The following is a 24,322-nucleotide window of genomic DNA, read 5'->3' as shown; positions in this document are numbered from 1 at the left end:
ATTGCCGTTCATTTTCATTGGAAAATCCAAAAGCATCTGCACCAATTCTTCACTCCATCCATTCTGTTACTAATTCAAAATAATCCAACTATTGGCGTAACTTTCTCCTATAAACTTGTAATTGATTGTATTTGTTTGTTTCCTTATTTTGCTCATATTTATTTCCTAATTATACGTTTGACAGTTCTCAGTTGTATAGCTATAAATATAATGGAAAACTACACGGTTCAAGTGTGTTAACCAAACCAAAGATATCCTCTGTATTCATCTTTCTATTGAATTGTTAGTATTTTACAGATATACAGCCATTCGGGTGGGCCCCAACAAAAGGGACCCGGGCCTCACCTATCATATACTTAACACCTAGCACAGAGATATACATGAGACAGAACCTGACAGACCCAACAAACCGCCTATTGGCATAGCAGCGCCTGAAGAGAGAAGATAACCGAAGCTGCAGCAAAAAGCATCTGAGCAGGAAAACCAACAACTTCCAGTAGCAACCCAAAAATCAAACAGGGACAGCTGCTAGAGGGACTGAAACAGAGGCAGCTGGGGGCTGTGTAGAGATTCATCCCACCTATTGGCATAGCAGCGCCATCCTCTGTTTTATTCATTCAATGATAATGTGAAATCACTTTGAATTGCGCCTTTCAGTTGTGCCTCTTGTATGTTCAGGATTTAGGTCGTCAACTTCTCAGATTTAGTCAGCATCTGAGACAATGTATGCTTATCTTTTATGTGTGACTAGTTAATATAATTCAGTCCATTTGACAATCCATGTTTATCTTCTAGGGTAAGCTACATGGTGGACGAGAAATAGCCGTTAAAAGACTTTCTAGGAGCTCTGGGCAAGGCCTAGAGGAGTTCAAGAATGAGGTGATATTGATTGCCAAACTTCAACATAGGAATCTCGTGAGGCTTTTAGGCTATTGCATCCATGGAGATGAAAAGATGCTTCTCTACGAATACATGCCAAACAAAAGCCTGGACTTCTTTCTCTTTGGTTTGTTCATATCACTGAAGAAGCTGACATAGTGCTGCAAAATATATCTTGGATTGTGTTATATTAGGTAGAAGCTTATGCATATGATGGGATTAAAATAATTAATTTCGTACATTCTAATGAAAACACTTGCAGATCCAAATCAATGCAAGTTATTAGACTGGGAAAAGCGTTTCACCATCATTTTGGGAGTTGCCCGAGGGCTCTTGTATCTTCATCAAGATTCGCGGTTGAGAATTATTCACAGAGATCTTAAGACCAGCAACATACTTCTTGATGAGGAGATGAACCCTAAAATTTCAGACTTTGGCCTGGCAAGGATTTTCGGATCAAATCAAACTGAAGCAAGTACAAATAGGGTGGTTGGAACATAGTAAGTGCGACGAACCCAGTCCATCCATTTTATTGTATCATTTTCCTTGTGCTAGATCCTGACCTTTAAATGCCAGGACCACATTATACCCGCCATGATTGTTATTGGCACCAGTATTGTGTGGACAATTCATTAATCATAGTGGATGTAGATATAATTTCCCTAAACATCCCGGATAATTCGATTGTGCATTACTCTTACCAAATCATATACAAAGGCTTATAACTATTTGTGTTAAATGATGAATGCAGTGGCTATATGTCTCCCGAGTATGCTCTAGACGGGCTTTTCTCTGTGAAATCAGACGTCTTTAGCTTTGGGATTATACTACTTGAGATCATCAGCGGAAGGAAGAACACTGGTTTTTATAATTCTGATCAGTCCTCGAGCCTTCTTGGACATGCAAGTATCAAAATTTAATAGTTTCTAGCGTTTCTTTAAAGACCGTCTAGTTGATTTTATTTTTTATTTTTTATTATTGTTAATATCTCATATTTATAAGACTTATCATATTTCCAACCCATTTCAGGCATGGCAATTGTGGAAGGAAGATAAGGGGTTCGATTTGATGGATCCAACACTAATCGAAACATGCAATCGACATGAAGTGTTGAAGTGCATCCATATCGCTCTCTTATGCACGCAAGAAGATGCAACCAATCGACCATCTATGGTTTTTGTTGTTGCAATGCTTTTTAGTGAAAATGCAACTCTTCCAATGCCTAAGCAACTTGCTTTCTTCGCAAAAAGTCACTCCGATACAAGCTCCTCTTCAAGTTGGCCAGAAACCCATTCGAGAAATGACCTAACGGTTTCAACAATTGGAGGAAGATAGTGCTGAAGGCAGTAAGAAGAGCTCATTTCATGGCTCCTCTCGGAAGTGCTCGGGTGCTAATAAGTTGTCCTGGGCCCTGTTTGGTAGGCGCTTGAAAATGTGTTCTTCTCCAAATAGGACCTTAGATTATGTATTAATCATCATCTTTGATACATAATACATTTTTGTATGAGAGGTCAAGGTCTCTAACACAATTTTTGTTAACTAAAATAAGAAAAACTCATTTTCAAGCATATACTAAATAGGGCCTTAAATTTATCTTGTATTTTTATTTTTTCTCTTTTTAGTGCAATCTAAAATGTTGGTTTCGAAGATATATTTGTCTACCACATCAATGGAAAGTAATCAGACACTAGCTTTTGGAAAGTCTACTATCTTTTTTTTTTTTGGTGCTGCGTAAATCAAAACAAGCGTTGGTGTTGGAAAATGTTGGAGGAAAGATAGTTTTGCGCCATGTGTAGTACGTAGATGTTGAAATGGATTGTTGGTCATGCTTTATCTCACTGTTCATTTGTTTCTCGTATAAATCTAGTCAACCTTCATCATTGGAGTAGGGCAAACTATTTGGGTAAGGAAATGGCCCAATTTGTACGGCGGTAGATCTGTGTGTGGCCCACCGTGATTTATCTGTTTATCTACTCAGTCCATCCCTTTTCTAAGATCAAGTTAACGTGAAGGCAGATCCAACGCTATAATAAACCACACCATAGAGAGGACTCTGGCATTTATCACTTTGTGCATTAATGCAACCAAGCTTACTATTTAGTGTGGTCAACTAGAGCAATGGATCTTCCTCATTTGTCGAACATTAACTTGATATGATTTGAGAAAATGGATGGACAGCGTGGATAAATAGATACATAATGGTGGCCCCACACAGATCTGGCCGGACCTTCCGACCGGGGTTGGGACGCAATGGAAGCGGATTTCGTACTGAGTAACTCAGGGAAGCGGATTGCGTACTGAGTAACTCAAGTACAATTAGCGTAGTGAGTAAACTTTGGGAGGTTCATCATAATTTATGTATTTTATCCACTTGGTTCATCCATTTTATAGGATAATTTTAGAATTCCATATAAAAAAATGAAGTATATCCAACGCTGAAATGGACCACACCGCAGGAAGCAATGTGAATTGAAGATCCATCGTTGAAAAATTCTTGGGGGCCACAGAAGTTTTGGATCAAGCTTATTTTTATGTTTTCCCTTCATCCATGTGTAAGATTGTTTGAACAGTTTGGATGACAAATAAACATCACCTTGGGGCCTAACAAGGTTTCAACGGTGGAAATCATTATTCCCACTGTTTCCTTTAGTATGATATGCTTGATCTTTGGATATTCTTCAATTCTGGGCTCAACGCCTTAAATTATATGGAAAAACGGATGGACGGAGTGGATAGACTACATACATTCACGGTGGGGCCAACAGAGTTTACTCAGTGCGATACTGAGTTAATCAGTACGCAATCCGATTTGGTAACGCAGTACCCTAAACTCTGTGACCCCACCGTCATTCATGCATTTTATCTACTCCATCCATCCATTTTAACAGATACTTTTAGGGCTTTAGCCCAAAAATTAATTCTTTCCAAATCTCAAGTGGACCACACCAATGGAAACAGTGCGAATTGAACATCTACCGTTGAAAATTTTTTGGGGGCCACGGAAGTTTTAGATCAAGATGATATTTGTGTTTTCCATTCATCCATGTCTGATTGATCTTATTAACAGGTTGGATGACAAATAAACATCACTGTGGGCCTTAGATAGGTTTCAACGGTGGAAATTAATAGTTCCACTGTTTCCTGTGGTATGGTCCACTTAGCTGTGGATATACTTCGATTTTAGGCTCAACATCTAAAATGATCTTTAAAAACGGATGGACGGCGTGGATAAACCACGTGCAGTCACGGTGGGCCCAACAGAGTTTACTCAGTACGATAAGAGCGTACTGAGTAACTCAGTACGCAATCCGATTAGGGATGGAGTGGATAAGCCACGTGCAGTGACCGTGGATCCGCTTCCTCGGGATAGAATTCTTACTCTCAATGATGGGTGGAGGTTTCCCACTCGATTACGATTTCTTAATAAATGTGCCAGCCTCTGACACGTTTCTTAGGTCTCAATGGCCTTTACGAAGAAGGCGCAGGGCGACCGCGCATGGAAGCAACATGCCGGTCCAGTCAACAGCTGGCTACACTATTTGTTTATTGCGGACGGTCATCCAATTTCCTTTTACATCATGGCCCTGCTGATGCACACTTGTGTGGTGTTGGCGCCTTGTGTATGGCTTGCAACAAGGTGGGTTCCCGTGTATGTTGAATCTATCCAGTCAACTGTGGCGATAGGGAGAAATTTTCAGTGTCTGTATATGTGGATCTTGTATTTTTAGATGAAAGAGAAGCTATGGGTATTGCAGAATAAGCTAATGGCAAGAACCAGAAGCATTCATGGATGGTATCTCTCTTCTACCACTGCAATCTTCTTCTTCTTCATACCATGTATATGCCTGCTATCTTTAGCCAGGGCAGCAGACACCTTATCTCCTTCCAACTCGATTAGGGATGGAGATACCCTTGTTTCAGCAAACAAGATATTTGAACTAGGATTTTTCAGTCCCGGCAAATCCAAAAACCGTTACGTTGGAATACAGTACAAAAATATTACATTCGGCCACACCAACGTTGTTTGGGTCGCCAACAGAGAAAACCCAATTGCAGATTCCTCCGGAATTTTAGCCATCGGAGATGACGGAAATCTTGTGGTTTTGGATGGAAGCAGAAACGTTCATTGGTCATCTAATGCATCTACTCCATCGAATAATTCCATTGCAGTGCTGCAGAATAACGGGAATCTCGCCTTGAGAGAAGGAAATTCTAACAGCCCCGATAGAATTCTATGGGAGAGCTTCGACGATCCATCCGATACGTTGCTTCCGGGTATGAAGATTGGCATCAATCTCACAACAGGAAAGACCCGAATGCTCAGATCATGGAAAAGCGACAGTGACCCAGCAAAAGGAAGTTACGCCTTCGGAATCGATCCTCAAGCACTAAACCAGTTCTTTATCTGGCGGAGATCGATTCCATACTGGAGGGTGATCTTCTGGAACGGGAGTAACTTCGAGAGTGGCTCAAATCCATGGAGCACGCCCCTCAACTACAGTGTCATCAGCACGAAAGACGAGGTCTATTTCGTTTATTTCTTCTTTCCTGGTACATACACAAGGAATGTGAAGCTGGTGATGAAATCATCCGGCGCACTTGAGAGCCACTACACATACCGTAGTGGCAGCTCCTCGTATGATTATTGGGCCGGGAGGGATCTTTCCCGTCAGTGCAGCGGCCGTGATGCTTGTGGACCTAACAGTATCTGCGACGAGAGCAGAGAGCCGATGTGCAAGTGCTTGCCGGGGTTCCAACCGAAATCATCCGCAGCTTGGAATTCTGGAATTTCACAAGATGGGTGTACGGCCGAGTTGAAGTGTGGGGCTGAAGACGGATTCTTGCCTCTGAAGAGGGTGAAGGTGGCCGATTATACAATGACCATCATGACAGGTCAAAATGCAACGATATGCAGGGAGCAATGCGATATTCGTGGTTGCACGTGCAGCGCGTATGCTGTCATGATTGAGAACGGACGCAGTGTTTGTCGGCTTTGGACTATAGAAAAGTTGAATCTCCAGGAGGAGGACGACGATGGATCTGCGGTCGACCTTATTAATGTTCGAGTTCCGGCTTCTGAATTGAGTAAGTTTTGGATAAGCCCATCTTTTTGGCTATTTCAAAAACAAGCCCGCCTTTAAATTTTTTACAAAAACCGCCTATCATTTCAACAGTTAGCTATTTTAGCGCCCACCTTGATGATGTGTTGTATATCCGTGCCGTCCATCCATTTCTCCCGCCCATTTTAGTTGTTGGTACAAAAAATTACGTAGATCCAAGTCTCAGGTCAACTACACCACAGGAAACAACGGTGATTGACTGCCTCACCATTAACAATTACAAAGAGCTTTGCTTAAGGTTTTATAATGTTTATTTGTCATCGAACCTGTGGATAATATTAAGAAGTGGATGAAGGGAAAAATACAAAGACTTGATTTAAAATTTTTATGGCCCATAAAATGTTTTTAATGTTTATTGATCATTGTTTTTAATGGTATGATCGATTTGGGATCGCGTCCTAAATTGAGATGAAAAAAAAAAAAAGGACGGTCTGGATATAAAAAAATGTATCAATGTTGACCTCGCACGGTCAGGGTAACACTCACCGGAGTGTTATCCGGGTAACAGCTAATCCGCTCCTGGCGGAAGATGCGAATGGAGGGCGCGGATTTCCGGACGCTGATTTCTCACGGGAAGTTCCTGCACTCGGAACCTAGGTGGGGCCCACGGTGATGTTTTTTTAGAAATCCACTCCGTTCATCCATATTGTGAGATTATTTTAGTACTTGAGACCAAAAGTGAGCAGGATCCAAGACTCAAGTGGACCGCACCAAAGGAAAAGATGGGTAGGAAAATTTCTACCGTTAAAACCTACCAAGTGTCTGCAGTGATGTTTACATGCCATCCATACCATTCGTAACGTCTGAACTAAAAACACAAATATTCGCCTGATTCAAAACTTATGTGACCCCACGAATATTTCAACTGTCTACGTTCATCCTCATGTTATCGGCCCACTTGAGTATTAGATCCAGCTCATTTTTTGCCTTATAACCTAAAATGATCTCACAAAATAGATAGACTGAGAAGATTTCTCACAAACATCACAGTGGGCCCCACCTAAGTTTCGAGCCCAGGAACTTCCCGGTAAAGCGTTTAGCCGGATATCCTGGAAAGCCTTTTGGAGGAAGTTCCTGCGTAAAGATTTTGGGTGGGACCACTGAGATGTTTATGAGATATCCACCCAGTCCATCCATTTTGCGAGCGATAGGTATATATATATATATATGTGTGTGTGTGTGTGTGTGTGTGTGTGTATAACATGTGTATGTGTGTGCAATTAATATCTACCAAGCAAGATTGTAAAATATATATAGGAGGCCTAACCGAGAGTACACACAGGGTCTCCTACCAGTGAGGTTGTAAACACATGCTTACAACACGCACAGATTACCCAATCCTGACATGGAGTCCAAAAATGAGGCAGATCTAAGGCTAAGTGGACGACCACGTGATCACAAGGTAATATTGACCTAGATGAAGGCAAAATGCGGGTCACAGTCTCGAACCCATAAGCTGTCGGAGGACTAATCGAGTTGCTCCAGTGGCGAGAGCAGGTCGCCGTGTGCCAGCCGGGGAACGAACTGGGAATGGCCCTCGGGTAGGCCATCAGTTGCATAACCCTTTTTTAAGATTAGGGCAAAAAAATGATGGATATTAATTTTTTTAGGTAGGCCACTCAGAGGAAAATAGTTGGTAGGGAAAGCATGCCCCTTATTCTTTATGCGTCCCATAATGATGTGTGTACACTCCAACTATTAGTTGCTTCATGCATTGTTAGGCCCAAGATCCGAAAATGAGGCACACTCATGATTAACTGGGTCATACTAAATAAAATTGTTGGGGAGAGGAAGATCCACCTTATTTTTAAAGGGCCTTTGATGATTATTTGAAATCCACCGCAACCATTGTTGCGCAGCACGCCAACAACGCTAGTGAACCGAGATCTAATCTCCGGTCTTATCCACAAACGATAAACAAGAAGAAATATAATCTAAAAGAAGAATCAAAGTATACCAAACAAACCACAAGACAAGATATACATGAAAAAACCCCAAACAAGGGTAAAAAACCACAGGTGCAAACTTCCACTATGAAGAAAGCGAGATTACAAGCAATATACTAACTTTTTTCCCTTGGATGTATAGAGAAAACTCTTTGCCCACACTTTAGAATAACTCCCATTCATACCCCTATAATAACCCTAGGACCCCTATTTATAGTTTAAGCAACTTTCCTTTCGCACCCTTACGAAACCGCCTCAAAAATCCGCAGTCTGTATTAAATCTGCAAAACGAATCTGCGTAACCTTGACTGGTCGAGCGGACCCTCAACTGGTCGAGCAAGGGCCTCAACCGGTCGAGCATCTCAGAACCAAAAAACTGATGCTCGCTGGACTTTAAGTCGAGCCAGTCCTCGACTGGTCGAATGGGCCACTCGACTGGTCAAGCAGCCCTGTCCAGATGTGGCTCCACATCTTAACAATCTCCCACTTTGAGACACATCACCATAAACATTCGTCTTATACATCTGGAGTGCACCACCTCCCCGTCTTCAAGCTTAAAGACCAATCAAAGCTGAACAGAGCTTCAACTTCTCCCGTGTGACCGCTTTGTTCAGTATATCTAAAGGATTCTCACTTATATGAATCTTCTCTAGGGCAATCAATCCATCTTCCAGTAACGAACGTATGAAGTAATATCCGATGTCAATATGTTTAGTCCTTGAATGAAAGGCTGAATTCTTAGCCAAGTGTATTGCACTTTGACTGTCACTGTATAGCTTGTAATCTACTTGCTTCTTACCCAACTATTCCATGAAACCTTGCATCCATACCATCTCCTTGCACGCTTTTGAAACTGCAATATATTCTGCTTCTGTTGTACTGATGGATATTATCTTCTATAACTGAGAGACCCAACTGACTGTAATACTACCCAAAGTAAAGACATAACCTGTAGTGCTTCTTCTACTGTCGATATATCTTACCAAATCTAAATTTACGTACTTTGTAGCTTAATTTTTGATCCACCATAGCACAACCATATATCCACAGTACCCAGCAGGTATTTGAGGATCCACTTCATAGCTTCCCAATGTTCCTTCCCGAGGTTGTTCATGAACCTGCTAACAACTCCCACTGCTTAATATCTGCATTTGTGCTCACCATAGCATACATGAGGCTCCCAATAGCTAACGTGTATGAGACTTTCATATAGTCCCGTTCCTCCTATATCTTCGCACATTGCTCCTTAGAAAGCTTGAAGTGGTTGGCTAATGAAGTGCTAATCGGCTTAGTACCTCCCATATTGAATTGATCAAGTACCTTGGCTATGTACTCTGCCTGTGACAAAATCAGTTTCTTATTTTCTCTGTCACGCTTTATCCTCATGTCTAAGATTTGTTTTACACCTCCTAAATCATTCATGGCAAATTCTCTAGACAGTTGTCTTTTAAGATCTGATATGTCCTTCATGATTGATCTGGCAACAAGCATATCATTAACTTACAGAAGAAGGATGATGTACAACATATCAAACTTCTTTAAATAGTAACAGTGGTCTGCATGACATCTCCTAAAACCATTTTCCAACATGAAACTGTCGAGCTTCTTGTACCACTGCCTTGGGGCTTGCTTCAGGCCATATAGACTCTTCTTCGTCTACACACCTTGTTCTCTTCTTCAAGGTCCCCGTGAAGAAAGACTGTCTTAACATCTATCTGCTCTAAATGTAAGTCCTCTGTAGCCACTATACTCAAGACCATATGAATCGTAGACATTTTCACCACTAGTGAAAATATATCAGTAAGTCAATACCTGCCTTTTGTTTGAACCCTTTCACAACCAATCTAGCCTTGTACCATTTTAAACTATCATATTCCTCCTTCAGTCTGTAAACTCACTTGTTATGAAGAGCTTTCTTACCCTTAGGTAGAGTGACTAGCTCCCATGTACGATTAGACTCAAGAGAGTTCATCTCATCATCCATGACCTGCTCCCACTGAACCCATGTATCTGACTGTAATAACTCTTCAAAATACTCCGGTTCACCATTATCTGTCAATAGTAGATAATGTAAGGAGGGTGAGTATCGGACCGTGGGTCTCCTCTCCCGAGTAGACCTCCTCACAACCGGTGTCTGCGACTCTGCCTCATAATGCTCCTGTGCATGATCATCCTGTGGTGCTTTAACACCCATGTCCGGTAATTCTTCTAACTCTACAAATTCTTTCTCATCGGCCTTATTTTGCTGCACACTATTCTTATACATCACTTTTTCATTGAAGACTGCGTCTTTGCTTCTAATGATTTTTCTGTTTTCTGTATCTCAAAACCTGTAGTTAAAATCATTTTGCCCGTAGCCTATAAACGTATACTTCCTAGACTTCGCATCCAGCTTATCTTTGTGCTCTGCATCAATGTGAACATATGAAGTACAACCAAACACTTTGAGATGTGCAAGGTTCACTTCTTTCCTAGTCCACGTTTCTTCTGGTGGCCCACCATCCAATGGTGTTAAGGGACTTCTATTAATGAGATATTATATAGTACTCACGGCATCTGCCCAAAACGTCTTAGGCAACCTTGCATATAACCTCATGCTTCTGGCGCGCTTAATAACAGTTCTGTTAATGCGCTCAGCCACACCATTCTGCTACGGTGTCTCTGAAATTATTTTCTGATGCTTGATTCCATTTATTGCACAATATTCATCAAATCTCTTATCACTGTACTCTCCCCCATTATCTGATGTAAGACATTTTACTGTTTTACCTGTCTCATTTTCTACCATTACTTTCTACTTCTTAAATACATTAAATACATCAGATTTATGCTTTAAGAAATAAACCCACAGTTTTCTACTAGCATCATCAATAAAGGAAATAAAATAACATGAACCACTAAGAGATGATACCTGTGTCGGTCCCCACACATCAGTGTGTACAAGCTCCAACAGATGCGTCTTTAGAGCACGTCCTGTCTTATTGAAACTTACCATCTTCTGCTTGACATACATACAATCCTCGTAGAATTTCAAGTCAATAGATTTCAGCCCTGGTAGCTTCCCTTTTGACAATAGCACTTTCATCTATTTCTCACTCATATGTCCCAACCTCTGATGTCATGACTTCCCATTCACTCCAATTAATGCGACTGTGAGTAAACTATATGATCCTAAAGTCACGTACAAAGTGTCTTCCTTCTTACCTCGAAATATCACCAATGCACCTTTTGTGATCTTTCAGGAATCACTACTGAATGTCGTCACATATCCGGTATCAGTCAACTGCCCCACTAAGATCAAATTCCGTTTCAAACTCGGTACATGTCTGACATCCTTCAATTTAAAAGTCGTTCCCATCTTTCTGATTTATATGAACGTCTCCCTTTCCAACAATACTACACGGCTCATCATCACCCAGGTAGACTCTTCCAAAGTTACCTGACACATAATCACGCAAAACTTCCTTACATGAAGTGGCATAAAACGAAGCACCCGAGTCTATGACCCAAGACTCATTCCTCGCATCAAGAGACAAGATCAATGCCTCTATGTCACTCTCCTCAGATAGATTCACTAAATCCTTCCCGCCTTGAGAGCTTCATTCTTGTTTCTTAAGCACCCTATAATCACGTTTCATGTGTCTCTTCTTCCCGCAATGCCAACACCCGTCTTTGTCTTTTGATCCCTTAGACTTCTTCTTTGACTTAGAACGTCCGTGTTTATTGCCTTCTTTATTTAGCGATCTTCCTCTTCCTTTAATGTTTAGAGCATTCCCTGAATCCCCTGAAACTCTCGATGCCTTTCTTCTAGATTCTTCGCTGAAAATTAGACCGACCACATCATCAAATTTTAACTTTGTCGACCCTAAAGAATTGCTCACAGCAATCACCAAACGATCCCAACTGTCTGACAGACTGGACAAGATCAATAACGCCCTGACCTCGTCCTCAAAAATAATGTCAATGGATTTCAACTGGCTCATGACTGTGTTAAACATGTTTAAATGTTCAGCCACGCTCCCACCATCTGACATTTTCATGTTGAATAGTTGTTTCATAAGATGAACTTTGTTGGACGTTAAGGGTTTCTCATACATCGTACTTAGAACTTCCATTAATTCTTTTGTGGTTTTTACCTTAGATATATTGAAGGCGACACTCTTAGACAAAGAGAGTCGGATTGTTCCTAAAACCTTCCGATCCAATAAAAACCATTCATCATCTGTCATCTTCTCTAGTTTCTTCTCTTTTCCTCCTAGAGGAATATAGAGGTCCTTCAGATACAGATAATCCTCCATCTGCATCTTCCAGAAGGTAAAGTTTGAACCATCAAACTTCTAAATTCTAATATTCCCTTCTTCCGTCATCGCTTCCACTTGAACTAAACCAATAAACTCTGATACCATTTGTTGCGCAGCACGCCAACAACACTAGTGAACTGATATCCAATCTCCGATCTCACCCACAAACGATAAACAAAAAGAAATATAATTTAAAAGAAGAATCAAAGCATACCAAACAAACCACAAGACAAGATATACGTAGAAAAACCTCAAATAAGGGTAAAAAATCGCCAGTGCAAACTTCCACTATGAAGAAAACGAGATTACAAGCAATATACTAACTTTTTTCCCTTGAATGTGTAAGACCTATATCCTATCCCGTACCGTTCTGTAAGCTTCCGCGGTCCTCCCAATCGAATTTCAGCGACCCGCGATCTATTATCAGCGTTTGCGCACGATCCTGAGATGTGTCCCATATATCAGAGCCGGCTCGACCCGAAACTTGTACCTGACTGCGCCATCGCCGGGGTTCCAACACTGCGACTCGCGCAACGATCCGATACTTAGGCCAGGAGATGTGGGTCTACGTTCATTTCGAGAAAAACGCCGCGCGTCGCAAACCCCAAGAGAATCCATCACATCAATCACCTCACTTATCAAAAGTACACCGATCACTCAATCCATTACTCTCCCCATTCCCAAGTACAAAAGCAACCTTAAAAAGTCAACTTTCCCATCACCTCACCATCCCTCTCTCCTATCACTTCTCTTACATAACTCTCTCTCATTCTCTAGCAAATTCCCAACTTCCATTAAAGCTCTAACGTCCAAGTTCCTCTCTCCCAAATCTAAGTGTGGCTCGCCTTCTCATCTCCCATCTCAACCTTCCAATCACCATCAACCTCCATCAAAGTTAAAGGCAAGGAGCATAAGAATCCAAGGAGCTAAGAAGAAGCCCGATAGGTGGGTGATCTACCGTCGATTTGCATTTGAGGGCCCAATATACGTGGAACCCATTATGATATATGTGTTGTAATCATGAGGGGCTATAGTGGCGGGGTCCCTCCATCATCGTCTCTCTCTCTCTCTCTCTCTCTCTCTCTCTCTCTCTCTCTCTCTATTTTCCTATTGCGGCCCACCTTGAAGATCGGTTTAGATCCACACCATGGACGGTGGAAATCCCACCTTAATGTATGATCCATACCATCCAGTGATGAGGCCTGAACAGAGGTAAATACAAATATCACCTTAATCCAACACGTGTGGCCCATTAGATGTGGGATCACCGTGATGAAAGTATTGTATCCACCGTCCAGTCACCGTCCAGGGATTGGACGGTGGAGACCCACCTCTCTGTTCATAACTAGGCCACCCGTCCAGGGCTGGACGCTGGACTGGTCAGAAATAATAATAATAATAAATATACTTATAATATATATATATATATATATATAGTATTCTATATCTAGACGGTGAGGTGGCCCATCTACGTGGGATCCACCTGACAAACAGTTTGGATGTATGTAGCAGGTGGCCCACATACGTGGGACCCACCTGATGATCGGTTGGATGGCATATATATAACGATGGGCCACTTTCACGTGGGACCCACCTATAACTCAAGTACAATGCACCGGCGAGATGGGTCTGGACGGTGGGATTGGGCAGCCTCCTGCCATGATATATGTGATATACATATATATAATATTATATAATATATTATTATATTAGATGTTATGTGGGCCACTGTCATGTGGGACCCACACATATGTGTTGTATCCACACCGTCCACACCACAGGACGATGGGACTCCCACATACAGCTGTTGTACGTGTAGTAGTGGCAGCATGAGCCACATGGTGATGTATATTGTGTCCACGCCATTCATCTGATGGATGGCCTAGGTCGTACAACAGCTTGCTGCTGCAATTAAAGTCAACAAATTCTGTGGGGCCCATTGATATGTGTTACATCTAAACCGTCCAACCATTAGGCAGGCTCGTCTCAAGCTTTGAGACTAAAAATGAGATAGATCTGGTATCAAGTGGACCACATTGCAGAAGGCAGTGGTGCTAAACATCTACCATTAAAATCCCATTTTGGGTTACAGAAGATTTGGCCAATACGATATTTGTTTCTCCCTCGTCCAGCTTTTTGGTGACCTTATGAATAGTCTGGATGGGAAATAAATGCTATGGTGGGCCCTCTAAATTTTAACAGTGTGAATCATTATCACCATTGCCATTTGTGATATGGTCTAGTTGATCCTTTGGATTTGATTCATATTTTTTTTACAAGCTCTATAAAGATTTCTAACAATGGATGAATGGTGTTGGAACCGATCCATTCGACTCGGCCCATTTGTATCAGCCCATTGGATCGGCCCAATTGATTTAACCCATTTGTACTGGCCCATTTGATTCGGCCCATTGATTTGGCCCATTGATTTGGTCCAATTGACTCAGCCCATTTGTATCGACCCATTTGATCGGTCCACTTGATTCAGTCCATTTAATGTAATTGAGGTCCATGATGATGTATATTAGGCCCTTGTATGAAGCCATGGGCCCATTATATGATTGGCCATATGAGCGTCATTCTTTGGGAGCAATGTTGGTTAAAGGTCCACATTGTTGGGCAATGATGGTTGGACGTTTACATTGTGACCTTCCCTTAGGACGATTGTCGAGGCCGATTCCGATTGTCGAGGCCGAGTATCGAAGTTGATTCCAATTGTCGAGGCCAATTGTATAAGCTGATTCAGATTGTTAAGGCCGAGTATCGATGCCGATTCCGATTGTCGATGTCAATTGTATAAGCCGATTCCGATTGTCGAGGCTGAGTATCAAGGCCAATTCCGATTGTCGAAGCCGATTGTATAGGCTGATTCCGATTGTCGAGGTCGATTGTATAGGCCGATTCCGATTGTCGAGGACAATTGTATAGGCCGATTCCGATTGTCGAGGCCAAGTATCGATGCCGATTCCAATTGTCGAGGTCGAGTATTGAGGCCGATTGTATAAACCAATTTCGATTGCCGAGGCCAAGTATCAAGGCCAATTCCGATTGTCGAGGCTGATTGTATAGGCCGATTCAGATTATCGAGGCCGATTGTATAAGCCGATTTCGATTGTCGAGGCCGAGTATCGAGGCCGATTCCAATTGTTGAGGCCGATTCCAATTGTCGAGGCCGAGTATTGAGGCCGATTCCGATTGTCGAGGTCGATTATATAGGCCAATTCCGTTTGTCGAGGTCGAGTATCGATGCCGATTCCGATTGTCGAGGCCAATTGTATAAGCCGATTCTGATTGTCGAGGCCGAGTATTGAGGCTGATTCCGATTGTCGAGGCTGATTGTATATGCCGATTCCGATTGTCAAGGCCGAGTATCGAGGCCGATTCCGATCGTTGAGGCCGATTGTATAGGCCGATTCCGATTGTCGAGGCTAATTGCATAGGCTGATTCCGATTGTCGAGGCCGATTCCGAGTGTTGATTCCGATTGTCGAGGTCTATTTCGATTGCCGAAGTCGATTTCGATTACAAAGGCCGATTGTCGAGACCTATATGATGTATATGTGACCCATAGTTGAGGCCTATTGTGTTGTGTATTCAGCCCGTGTTTAAGGCCTAATGTGATGTATATGAGGCCTATGTGATGAGGCCCACTGTGATGCATTTGAGCGCCAGGCGGTGGAGCTCATTGTGATGTATGTTAGGCCCATGTGAAAGACTCATCATGATGTGTATTAAGCTCTTGAGTGAGGCTTATGGTGTTGTATATTTGGCTCTTGTGTGAGGCCATGGGTCCACTATATGTTAGGCTCTATGTGAATCATTCCTTGGGGGCAATGTTGGTTAAATGTTTACATTGTCAAGGTCGATTATTGGTGCCGGTTATCGATACCAATTGCGAGTATACCAATTATGAGTATGTGGCAGCATAGCACCATGATACATACCCATACGCATCATCTGCATGTTTGTTATGAGATGTAATTAACCATTACATATGTCATTGGGCAGGTTGATATGAGACTCCCTAATAGGCGGAGGTTATCTCACATGAGCGCACAGCATGCGAATGATTGATGTATGACTGGATTATATGACTCACGCATCACGCATTTTGTGATATGACTACTATACGCCCTAATGATATCAAGGACATAGCCTCCACAGGCATATCATGGATGGCCAGATGAGACACCGAAAATGTTTGGTTCTAGCATATGGGCGTCATAAATGTCCCTTGGTGAAAATTTCTAAACCTCCGTGGCCAGGAGACGCCCCAACATCGAGACCGAGTGGATATATATGAGCGCATGAGGGCCGTATACCAGTAGGTCGCGTCTCCCACTATGTCGTGGTCGATTGGGAGCGGGTGTGACCTTACCCGCCTGAGTGAGGGGGCAATGTCTAGGTTGAGTTTGACCAGCTAGAGGAATGGGTCCGCTATTGACGAGCCGGGCCTGATATTGGCAAGCAAATAGTGAGGTCTCTTCCACTTACCCAGTTGTGTGCTCGAATAGGAGCGGCAAGCTGGCGTAGAGTGTAATAAACCTCGGTGATGATCTCAAAGATAAACTGTATTGATATGTGAACTTATTGAGCAGGAGTTGCATACTCATTCATTCATTCATTCACTATCCACTCAGGCTGGTGGTGCGCAACTATTTGATACGTGTACCTTCGCAATGGCCAGAATTTCGGTTGGAGTGCGTGACTAACCCAAGATCAGGAGTTTACCACATTGAGTCTGACTATCCAAATTTAGGTATGAGACTGGTTTGGATAGAAGTCCCTTGTGATAGACCTCATAGCCTGCGATACTACGTACTATCATCCCGACTTCACACTTCAGCATGGTCATTCCATTCGCACTGCATATTGCATTACATCCGCAGCATATGGCACTTTGGGTTACTGTGTTTCTGTATTTATATGGTCTAGATACGGCTAACGGTATTCGTGAACTTATCAGGAATTGTATATTGCATTGCATCCTCGGCATCTGATATTTAGCTCTTTATGACTCCTCATTTGCATAGCTGATCTGTATTGTGTATTCTAATATTGATTGACTCATGGACTTGTCAATATTTTCACTTATTTTGATATTGTATGATTCATGATTTCCAATGTCGTATGATTATGGCACTGTATTGAATACTTGGCACGTACCTTGTGCACACACTTACTCTACCCTCTAAGCTTTCTATAAGCTTATGCACAATAAATGCGTGCAAGTGATGTTAGGTTGTAGCAGCATGGAGCTTGGAGCATGTAGCCGACTTATGGAGCTTTGATTTCGATATATGTATTTCCCTTTCAACATTGTATTCAAATGTTTATATTAGTAGATATGTGATGATGATATTGTCTTTGTGATTTGAGTATACTTGTGGTTTGGGTATACTTGTGGTTATGCTTATTACGAGTTAAATGTACATTAAAAAAAATCTCCTTGTAGAATCGCAGGATCAGAATCTAGCATATGAACGCTAGAAGCCGAAAATGGGATACTACAGAAGCTGTCGGCACCAGATTCGGTGATCGAAAATTTTGTAAGCCCGGTTTCCGAGTTTGAGGCATGACAGGATGTATAGAGAAAACTCTTTGCCCACACTTTAGGAGAACTCACATTCATACCTTACAATAACACTAGGACCCCTATTTATAGTTTAGGCAACTTCCCTTTCGCACACCTGTGAAACTGCCTCAAAAATCTACAGTCCGTATCAAATCCGCAATACAAATCTGCGTAACCTCAACTGGTCGAGCAGGCTCCTCAACTGGTCGAGCACCTCGGAACCAAAAAAACTGATGCGCGCTGGATTTCGAGTCGAACCAGTCCTCGACTGGTCGAATGGGCCAATCAACCGGTCGAGCAAAGCACTCAACTGGTCGAGCAGCCCTGTCCAGATGTGGCTCCACATCTCAACAACCATCAACTGCCTTACAGTTACGCCTGGGGCCACTGTTAGTAGGCTCCTCCATGATTTATGTTGTACACTTGAATCATGCAACGTTACTGAGTTTTAGGCCTTTTAGCCTAACATGGGATGATGTTACTGATAATCATGGATTTCAGAAGTCATGGTGGGACCCACCTGATCTACCCACCCTTTGGTCGCACACGAGCCTATTTGCGGTCTCCGCCACACAAGCAATTGTTTGTCGTGGTTGTCCATATTTTCTAAGCTCTGCTGTGGGACACCATAATATTATTTTGTTGGTGTTAATAATACGATGTGGAGGGATGAATGACTCTCTTACTACGTTTTTCCCCATTCATTATTATCAAAAATCTCTTTACATTTACAGCCACTCTCGCCGAAAAATACACCTATTCCGTTCCACTTTCACAAAAACAATAATGCAAATTTACGTAAACAGAACTAGAAAATTGATGTATTAACCAGTCGAGTGTATGCCAGATGAGTATTCTCACTTCTTTAATGGCTTTTCTCTTCTTCTCTTCTCATAGGTCTTAGAAGAAGACGGTGCGAAACCTGTGGTACAAACTCCATTCCTTATCCTCTAAGCACCGGACCCAACTGCGGCGATCCAGCCTACAACAGCTTCCACTGCAATAACTCCAGCGGAGAGCTTCGCTTCCAAGCACTCGATGGCTCATCTTATGTAATTAGCAGCATCAATCCAATCACTCGGACATTCGTGATCAAACCAGAAGGCGTGGATCTCTGTTGGGCTCGGAGTTCAACACGAGGCGATATACATTTGAATAGCAGCCTACCATTTCATGTTACCAGCAGTAACACTATTCTATTGCTAAATTGTTCTTCAACTCCGAAACACTTGTCACCTTTGAATTGCAGCTCTTCTAGTCCATGCCATAGTTACATACAGGAAGGAAGAGCACCGTGTTTTTATTCGGAGAGGTGTTGCAGTTACATCACTAGAGATTTGAAGTCATCGACATTGCATAAGATTGGTGTTTCAGGCACCAGTTGCAGCGCTTATTCTAGCATTTTCAATTTAAGTTCATCTGTGGAAGTAGACAGATGGCAAGAGGGAGTTGAGATTGAATGGGATGAGCCACCAGAGCCAGTGTGCGAATCGTTGGAGGACTGTGATGCTTGGCCAAATTCATCTTGTAAGGCAGAGGTTGGAAGGAAAAGGTGCCATTGCAATGAAAGTTTCCTGTGGGATCCATTAGCTATGAATTGCACGAATGGTAAGTGGCAGTATTTATCTAATTAATTTCTTCTGTTAAATATTTCCAATAGTCATAATCCTTTTAAATGATGATGAATCTGAGTTTTAGGTGCATTTGGTTGGATCAAATGTAATGAAATTTGGTGCAACGCAGTAAGCCCTCCACCCGATTTGATAGCCGCCTAAAAATGATTTCATCTCATTTTACCTCATGTTTTTTTTAGGAAAATTTAGGGTTAAGGTTTCTCCACCTCACGACTATTATTTATAAACATAAGAAATATATATATATTATAATCAAAAGGACAATAGAATCATAGTACGCTACTATTAACACTCTCAAATGCCAGCTTGGAAACAATACGTGACAATTGGAGAAGAATGAACAACCTTAATGAATATATCTGCCGACTGATCCCTGGAAGTCAGGTGAGTTATGCAGATTACACCATATACAAGTTTTTCTCGAGCAAATTACAACTGACCTCAATCTGATTGGTGCGCCCTGAAAAACTAGATTGAAAGCAATGTAAATGACAGCTTGGTTGTCATGATACAATATTACCAGAGAAGAGATGGGAACACCATGTTTAGCAAAAAGGAGTGCAACCTTATAACCTCACTTGTCCCATACCCCCATAGAGCGATATTAGGAAGTGTTCTGTTTGCTGCTAGCTTGAGCTTGTTTGGGGGCTGCTGAATAAGCTTGGGCTTGGTTGTTCTTGTGTGGCTTGTGGTAGTTGTTTGGCTGAAGAGCTAGAGTTGCTTTGTCTGGGAAGCTTGCGGAATATTTTATTTTTATGTTCTCCCGGTCAGCAGATCTGTTGCTGTACTTATCATCAGTTCTCAGGCTGCCGGGATTGGTTCCTTCACTATCATCAGGAAGGGGATTCATGTAGGCGGTTCTTTGCTTCTATGATGATGTTGGTTGGTCTAGGAAGAGGCTGAGATTTACTTCCATTTGGAGTGGGTTTTGTTTTTGTCGGTTGGGGTGAATGTTTTTCTCCGATCCTTTTCCAAAGATTCTCGAGGCTATTTGGGGCTTCAGGAATCAATCTGTGCAGGGGATTGGTTTGCTTGCCGGGATCTGCTCGGGCAAGGCAATGAGGCGCTTTTGAGTGATCTACGTAGAGGCTCAGATTCTTGATCGTAGGCCAGAGTTTTGGTGTAGTATTTCGTCTCCCCTGTTTTCAGAGCTTGCGAGTGGATGCATTGTGTTTCATGCCTGTCTGCTTGCAAGGTATGAAGCATCTTGGTGGAGATATGTTTGAGATTGAGTTCTCAGGTGCTGGCTCTTCTTTTTTCTTTTTCTTTTTTTTTTCTCTCTAAAAATAAAAATAAAAATAAAAAATAAAAAAAGAGCAACAACAATCTGCATTTTACGTTTTCAACAGACCAGATTGCCCCTAGTAAACATCATGTGGTAATAAAGCTGAGCTAATCCCGTCTGTAGAAACTAACTGACAACAATGATAGCATTAGCAACATCAGGTCTGCTGATGGAAAGATAAATGAACTTCCCAACTAATCTCCAATACATGACAGGATCATTAAGAAGATTAATTAGGTTGCCTCATAAACAGATGCTGGTTAACTCGGGTGGTTGACTCCCCGGAGTTTCAACACCGGGTCAAGGGTTCGAGTACCCACGGGGGTGAAATCCCGCGGCCTGCGTGTGTGTGCGTGTGGCGTGAGTGTGTGGGGGTGTGTGTGCGTGTGTAAAAAAAAAAAAGAAAAAAAAAAAAGATGCTGGTTAACTTCCACTAGTGACTTTTTCGGGTGAGCATCAACTGTATTAGTGAGATTAGCAAACCAATGGTATATTTCCTTTGCGAAATGAAGATACTTGTAGACAAATGGAAAACCTCAACTCTTAAGGAAATAGCAGAAAGGGCTTAAATCCTTGATCTCAAAACCTTTGGCCAATAAGGCCTTTACTGAGGAAATTCATGAGGATTATCACTAATTATAATATCATCAACATAGAGCTCAAATAGTGGTTAGAGAGACAGAGAATAAGGAGACCCACACTTTGAAAACATTTTTAGTGAAAATTTTAAGGTTAGGTTTTCTCCCCTGACTACTAGTATTTATAAACATACAAAATGCGTGATGGTCCAAAAGACCATCCACTACAAATTGTTAACTGATATTATGTATTTCATGTATTATAGATGTTGATTCTAATATATAGTCATTGGTAACTAAAATGTGATGAAATCATTATGTATCAGAGATTAAGATCTTTATCCATAATCACAATTAGCTAAAATAGGATGAACTCATTTTTGGATGCCTATCAAACAGGGTCTTAGGGTACACACTAAAGATTAGATGCATATGTAATAATCTCCATCTAATCACAATAAGAAACTGGGATTGAATGGGCCCATACTGATGCGTTAAGCTCATGATCACATTTTTCTTTATGGAGATTGAATCGCCGATGGCAAAAACTATGCCACGAGAACTGGTAATCCCTATGATAAAGTGTGATATGACTTGATAAAATATTTTTTTGTGCCCTTTATCTCCAGATGGCAGAAGTGAGAAGAAACGGTTGGTAGTTATCTCAACAACATCTGTTTCTATAGGAATTCTTTTGTCTGTGACACTTATCTATGGATTGTGGAGGAAGAACAAGAGAAAAGGTTAGTGAGGAACTGGTATGTCCCAACACTAGCATTCATACTACTCAAATATCTCATTGCTTCCATTGTTATGCTCTCAATCAGGGAATAGAAAAAGGATATTTAACATGTCATTTAATCGTTTGGGTGCAAGCTTCAATGCCAATGAATTATTAGATGTGGCTAATGGAAAAGATGGCCTGGATATACCATTTATCAGTTTTGAATGGATAGTAGATGCAACAGAGAACTTTTCAGATTCGAATAAGCTTGGAAGAGGGGGATTTGGGCCCGTATACAAGGTAATAATCTTCCACAACCATGGCCTGATATTCATAAAAGATGGAAACTGGATTTTTTGTCTTCATGATGAATGCGAGTTTGCTAAGTCCACAAGCACATATATAATTGTAACCAGTGTATATGGCTGTGCACATCCCCTACCATTTTCTCAGGGGGAACCACCAATTTGTGTATCATGTGGGCCTACATTGTAGATGCCCTGGCCCAAGTCATCATGTGAGAGACATGGATGTAAAATATCAGTGGATTTATAAGTTCCTGTCAATATGCTTGTGTGACCAACTTTATGGGCCTAATAGCTAAACCTTGGCTAACACCTTCTTCTATTCCTTCTTTTTTTTTTCAGGGTAAGCTTCCAGGTGGACAAGAAATAGCTGTGAAAAGACTATCTAAAAGTTCCGGACAAGGCTTAGAAGAGTTCAAGAATGAGGTTTTACTCATTGCTAAACTTCAACACAGGAATTTGGTTAGGATCTTAGGCTATTGCATTGAAAGAGATGAAAAGATGCTGATCTATGAATACATGCCCAATAAAAGCTTAGATTTCTTTCTCTTTGGTATGGTCCTATATCCCAGAAACCCCCAATCCAGCATAGGCTCATGTCACATTCTACACTCTACTATTTAACCAGTTATATTGTTGTTAACATTGTTTTTTCTTCTACCAAAACACTTGTCAGATCAAAATCGATGTACATTGTTAGATTGGGAGAAGCGCTTCAACATCATTTTGGGAATTACTCGAGGACTTCTTTATCTTCATCAAGATTCAAGGCTGAGAATCATTCATAGAGATCTAAAAACTAGCAACATTCTTCTAGACAAGGATATGAACCCTAAAATTTCAGACTTCGGAATGGCGAGGATATTTGGAGGAAATCAGACTCAAGAAAATACCAATCGAGTGGTCGGAACATAGTGAGCCCACAAACCCAGTTACAATATGGTTTTTCTCATTTTATATATATATATATATATTGTACAATACATGCAATTAATCACATATATAAAGCATTGAACTATTTATATATAATCTTATTGTTGAATGCATGCAGTGGATACATGTCTCCTGAGTATGCTGCAGATGGGCTTTTCTCCGTGAAATCCGATGTCTTCAGCTTTGGAATCATACTACTTGAGATTGTCAGTGGAAAAAAGAATTCCGGTTTTTATAACTATGACGATGCTTCTAGCCTTACAGGACATGTAATTCTCGAAATATATTAGTCCTCCGTTGCTTTTATGATCTCTCTATTAGTCACTGATTACTTAAATCCATATTGATTGTAGGCATGGAAATTGTGGAGGGAAGAAAGAGGATTGGATTTGGTGGATCCATCACTACGTGAGAAATGCAATGCAACCCAAGTTTTAAAGTGCATGCATTTAGGGCTTTTGTGCGTTCAAGAAAGGGCCATGGATCGACCGACCATGGCTTCCGTACTTGTCATGCTTGATAGCGAGACGGCGAGTCTTCCAGCACCAAAACAACCAGCTTTCTTTGTAGGGCACATCCCAATCCCCACTGAAAACTCTTCTGCCAGTGACCAACGAAGTTGCTCCAAGAATGAGGTTACAATATCCACCCTAGACGGTAGATAGGTTGAAAAGCTTCAAGGTATTGTATGCCAAGGATTTTGAGAATTTATCTACACCAATTCATGCCTTATATTTTGAGAATGTTTCTTAGATAGAGTGGGGCTCGGTTCTATTAGAATCGTCCCCAAGGTCTCTAAGTTGGGTCGGTTTTTTTTGTTTTAGGGGTGGCCCTGTCGAGTCCCTGCTGATGATAGGATCCCCTGCATTTCATGGTTTCCCGAATGTGGGCAGCCTAGTTGTATAGTTTTTCTTCTCGAGCCGGGATCCTCTGTCATCTGGTCAACAGGGATTTCCTGTTACCCTAATCCTCATTGGTCCACGTCACCACTCACTTTAAAATAAAATAAAAAAAAAACAAAATAAAGCTTCGGACGCCAAACC

At 41.6% G+C, this 24,322-nt stretch overlaps 1 protein-coding gene across 1 annotated transcript in view; it reads left to right on the top strand.

Moving 5' to 3' along the window:
• The window catches only part of LOC131223546 (uncharacterized), a 36,081-nt gene extending 12,070 nt beyond the window's left edge, over positions 1-24,011 (top strand). The window contains exons 5-17 of the mRNA XM_058219012.1: positions 796-1,006; positions 1,142-1,379; positions 1,631-1,781; positions 1,909-2,213; positions 2,626-2,674; positions 4,608-5,964; positions 18,718-19,438; positions 21,957-22,060; positions 22,145-22,341; positions 22,689-22,899; positions 23,023-23,260; positions 23,398-23,548; positions 23,633-24,011. Coding sequence (XP_058074995.1) covers positions 796-1,006; positions 1,142-1,379; positions 1,631-1,781; positions 1,909-2,213; positions 2,626-2,674; positions 4,608-5,964; positions 18,718-19,438; positions 21,957-22,060; positions 22,145-22,341; positions 22,689-22,899; positions 23,023-23,260; positions 23,398-23,548; positions 23,633-23,944 — 4,245 coding nt within the window. The 3' untranslated portion in view covers positions 23,945-24,011. The remainder of the gene's footprint in view (positions 1-795; positions 1,007-1,141; positions 1,380-1,630; positions 1,782-1,908; positions 2,214-2,625; positions 2,675-4,607; positions 5,965-18,717; positions 19,439-21,956; positions 22,061-22,144; positions 22,342-22,688; positions 22,900-23,022; positions 23,261-23,397; positions 23,549-23,632) is intronic.
• The last annotated feature ends 311 nt before the right edge of the window (positions 24,012-24,322 follow it).

The sequence above is a fragment of the Magnolia sinica genome, chromosome 1 (assembly GCF_029962835.1).
Source record: "Magnolia sinica isolate HGM2019 chromosome 1, MsV1, whole genome shotgun sequence".
In the NCBI taxonomy this organism is placed as follows: domain Eukaryota; kingdom Viridiplantae; phylum Streptophyta; class Magnoliopsida; order Magnoliales; family Magnoliaceae; genus Magnolia; species Magnolia sinica.
Note: the sequence above shows the minus strand (reverse complement) of the source record. Positions and strands in the feature narration are given on the sequence as shown.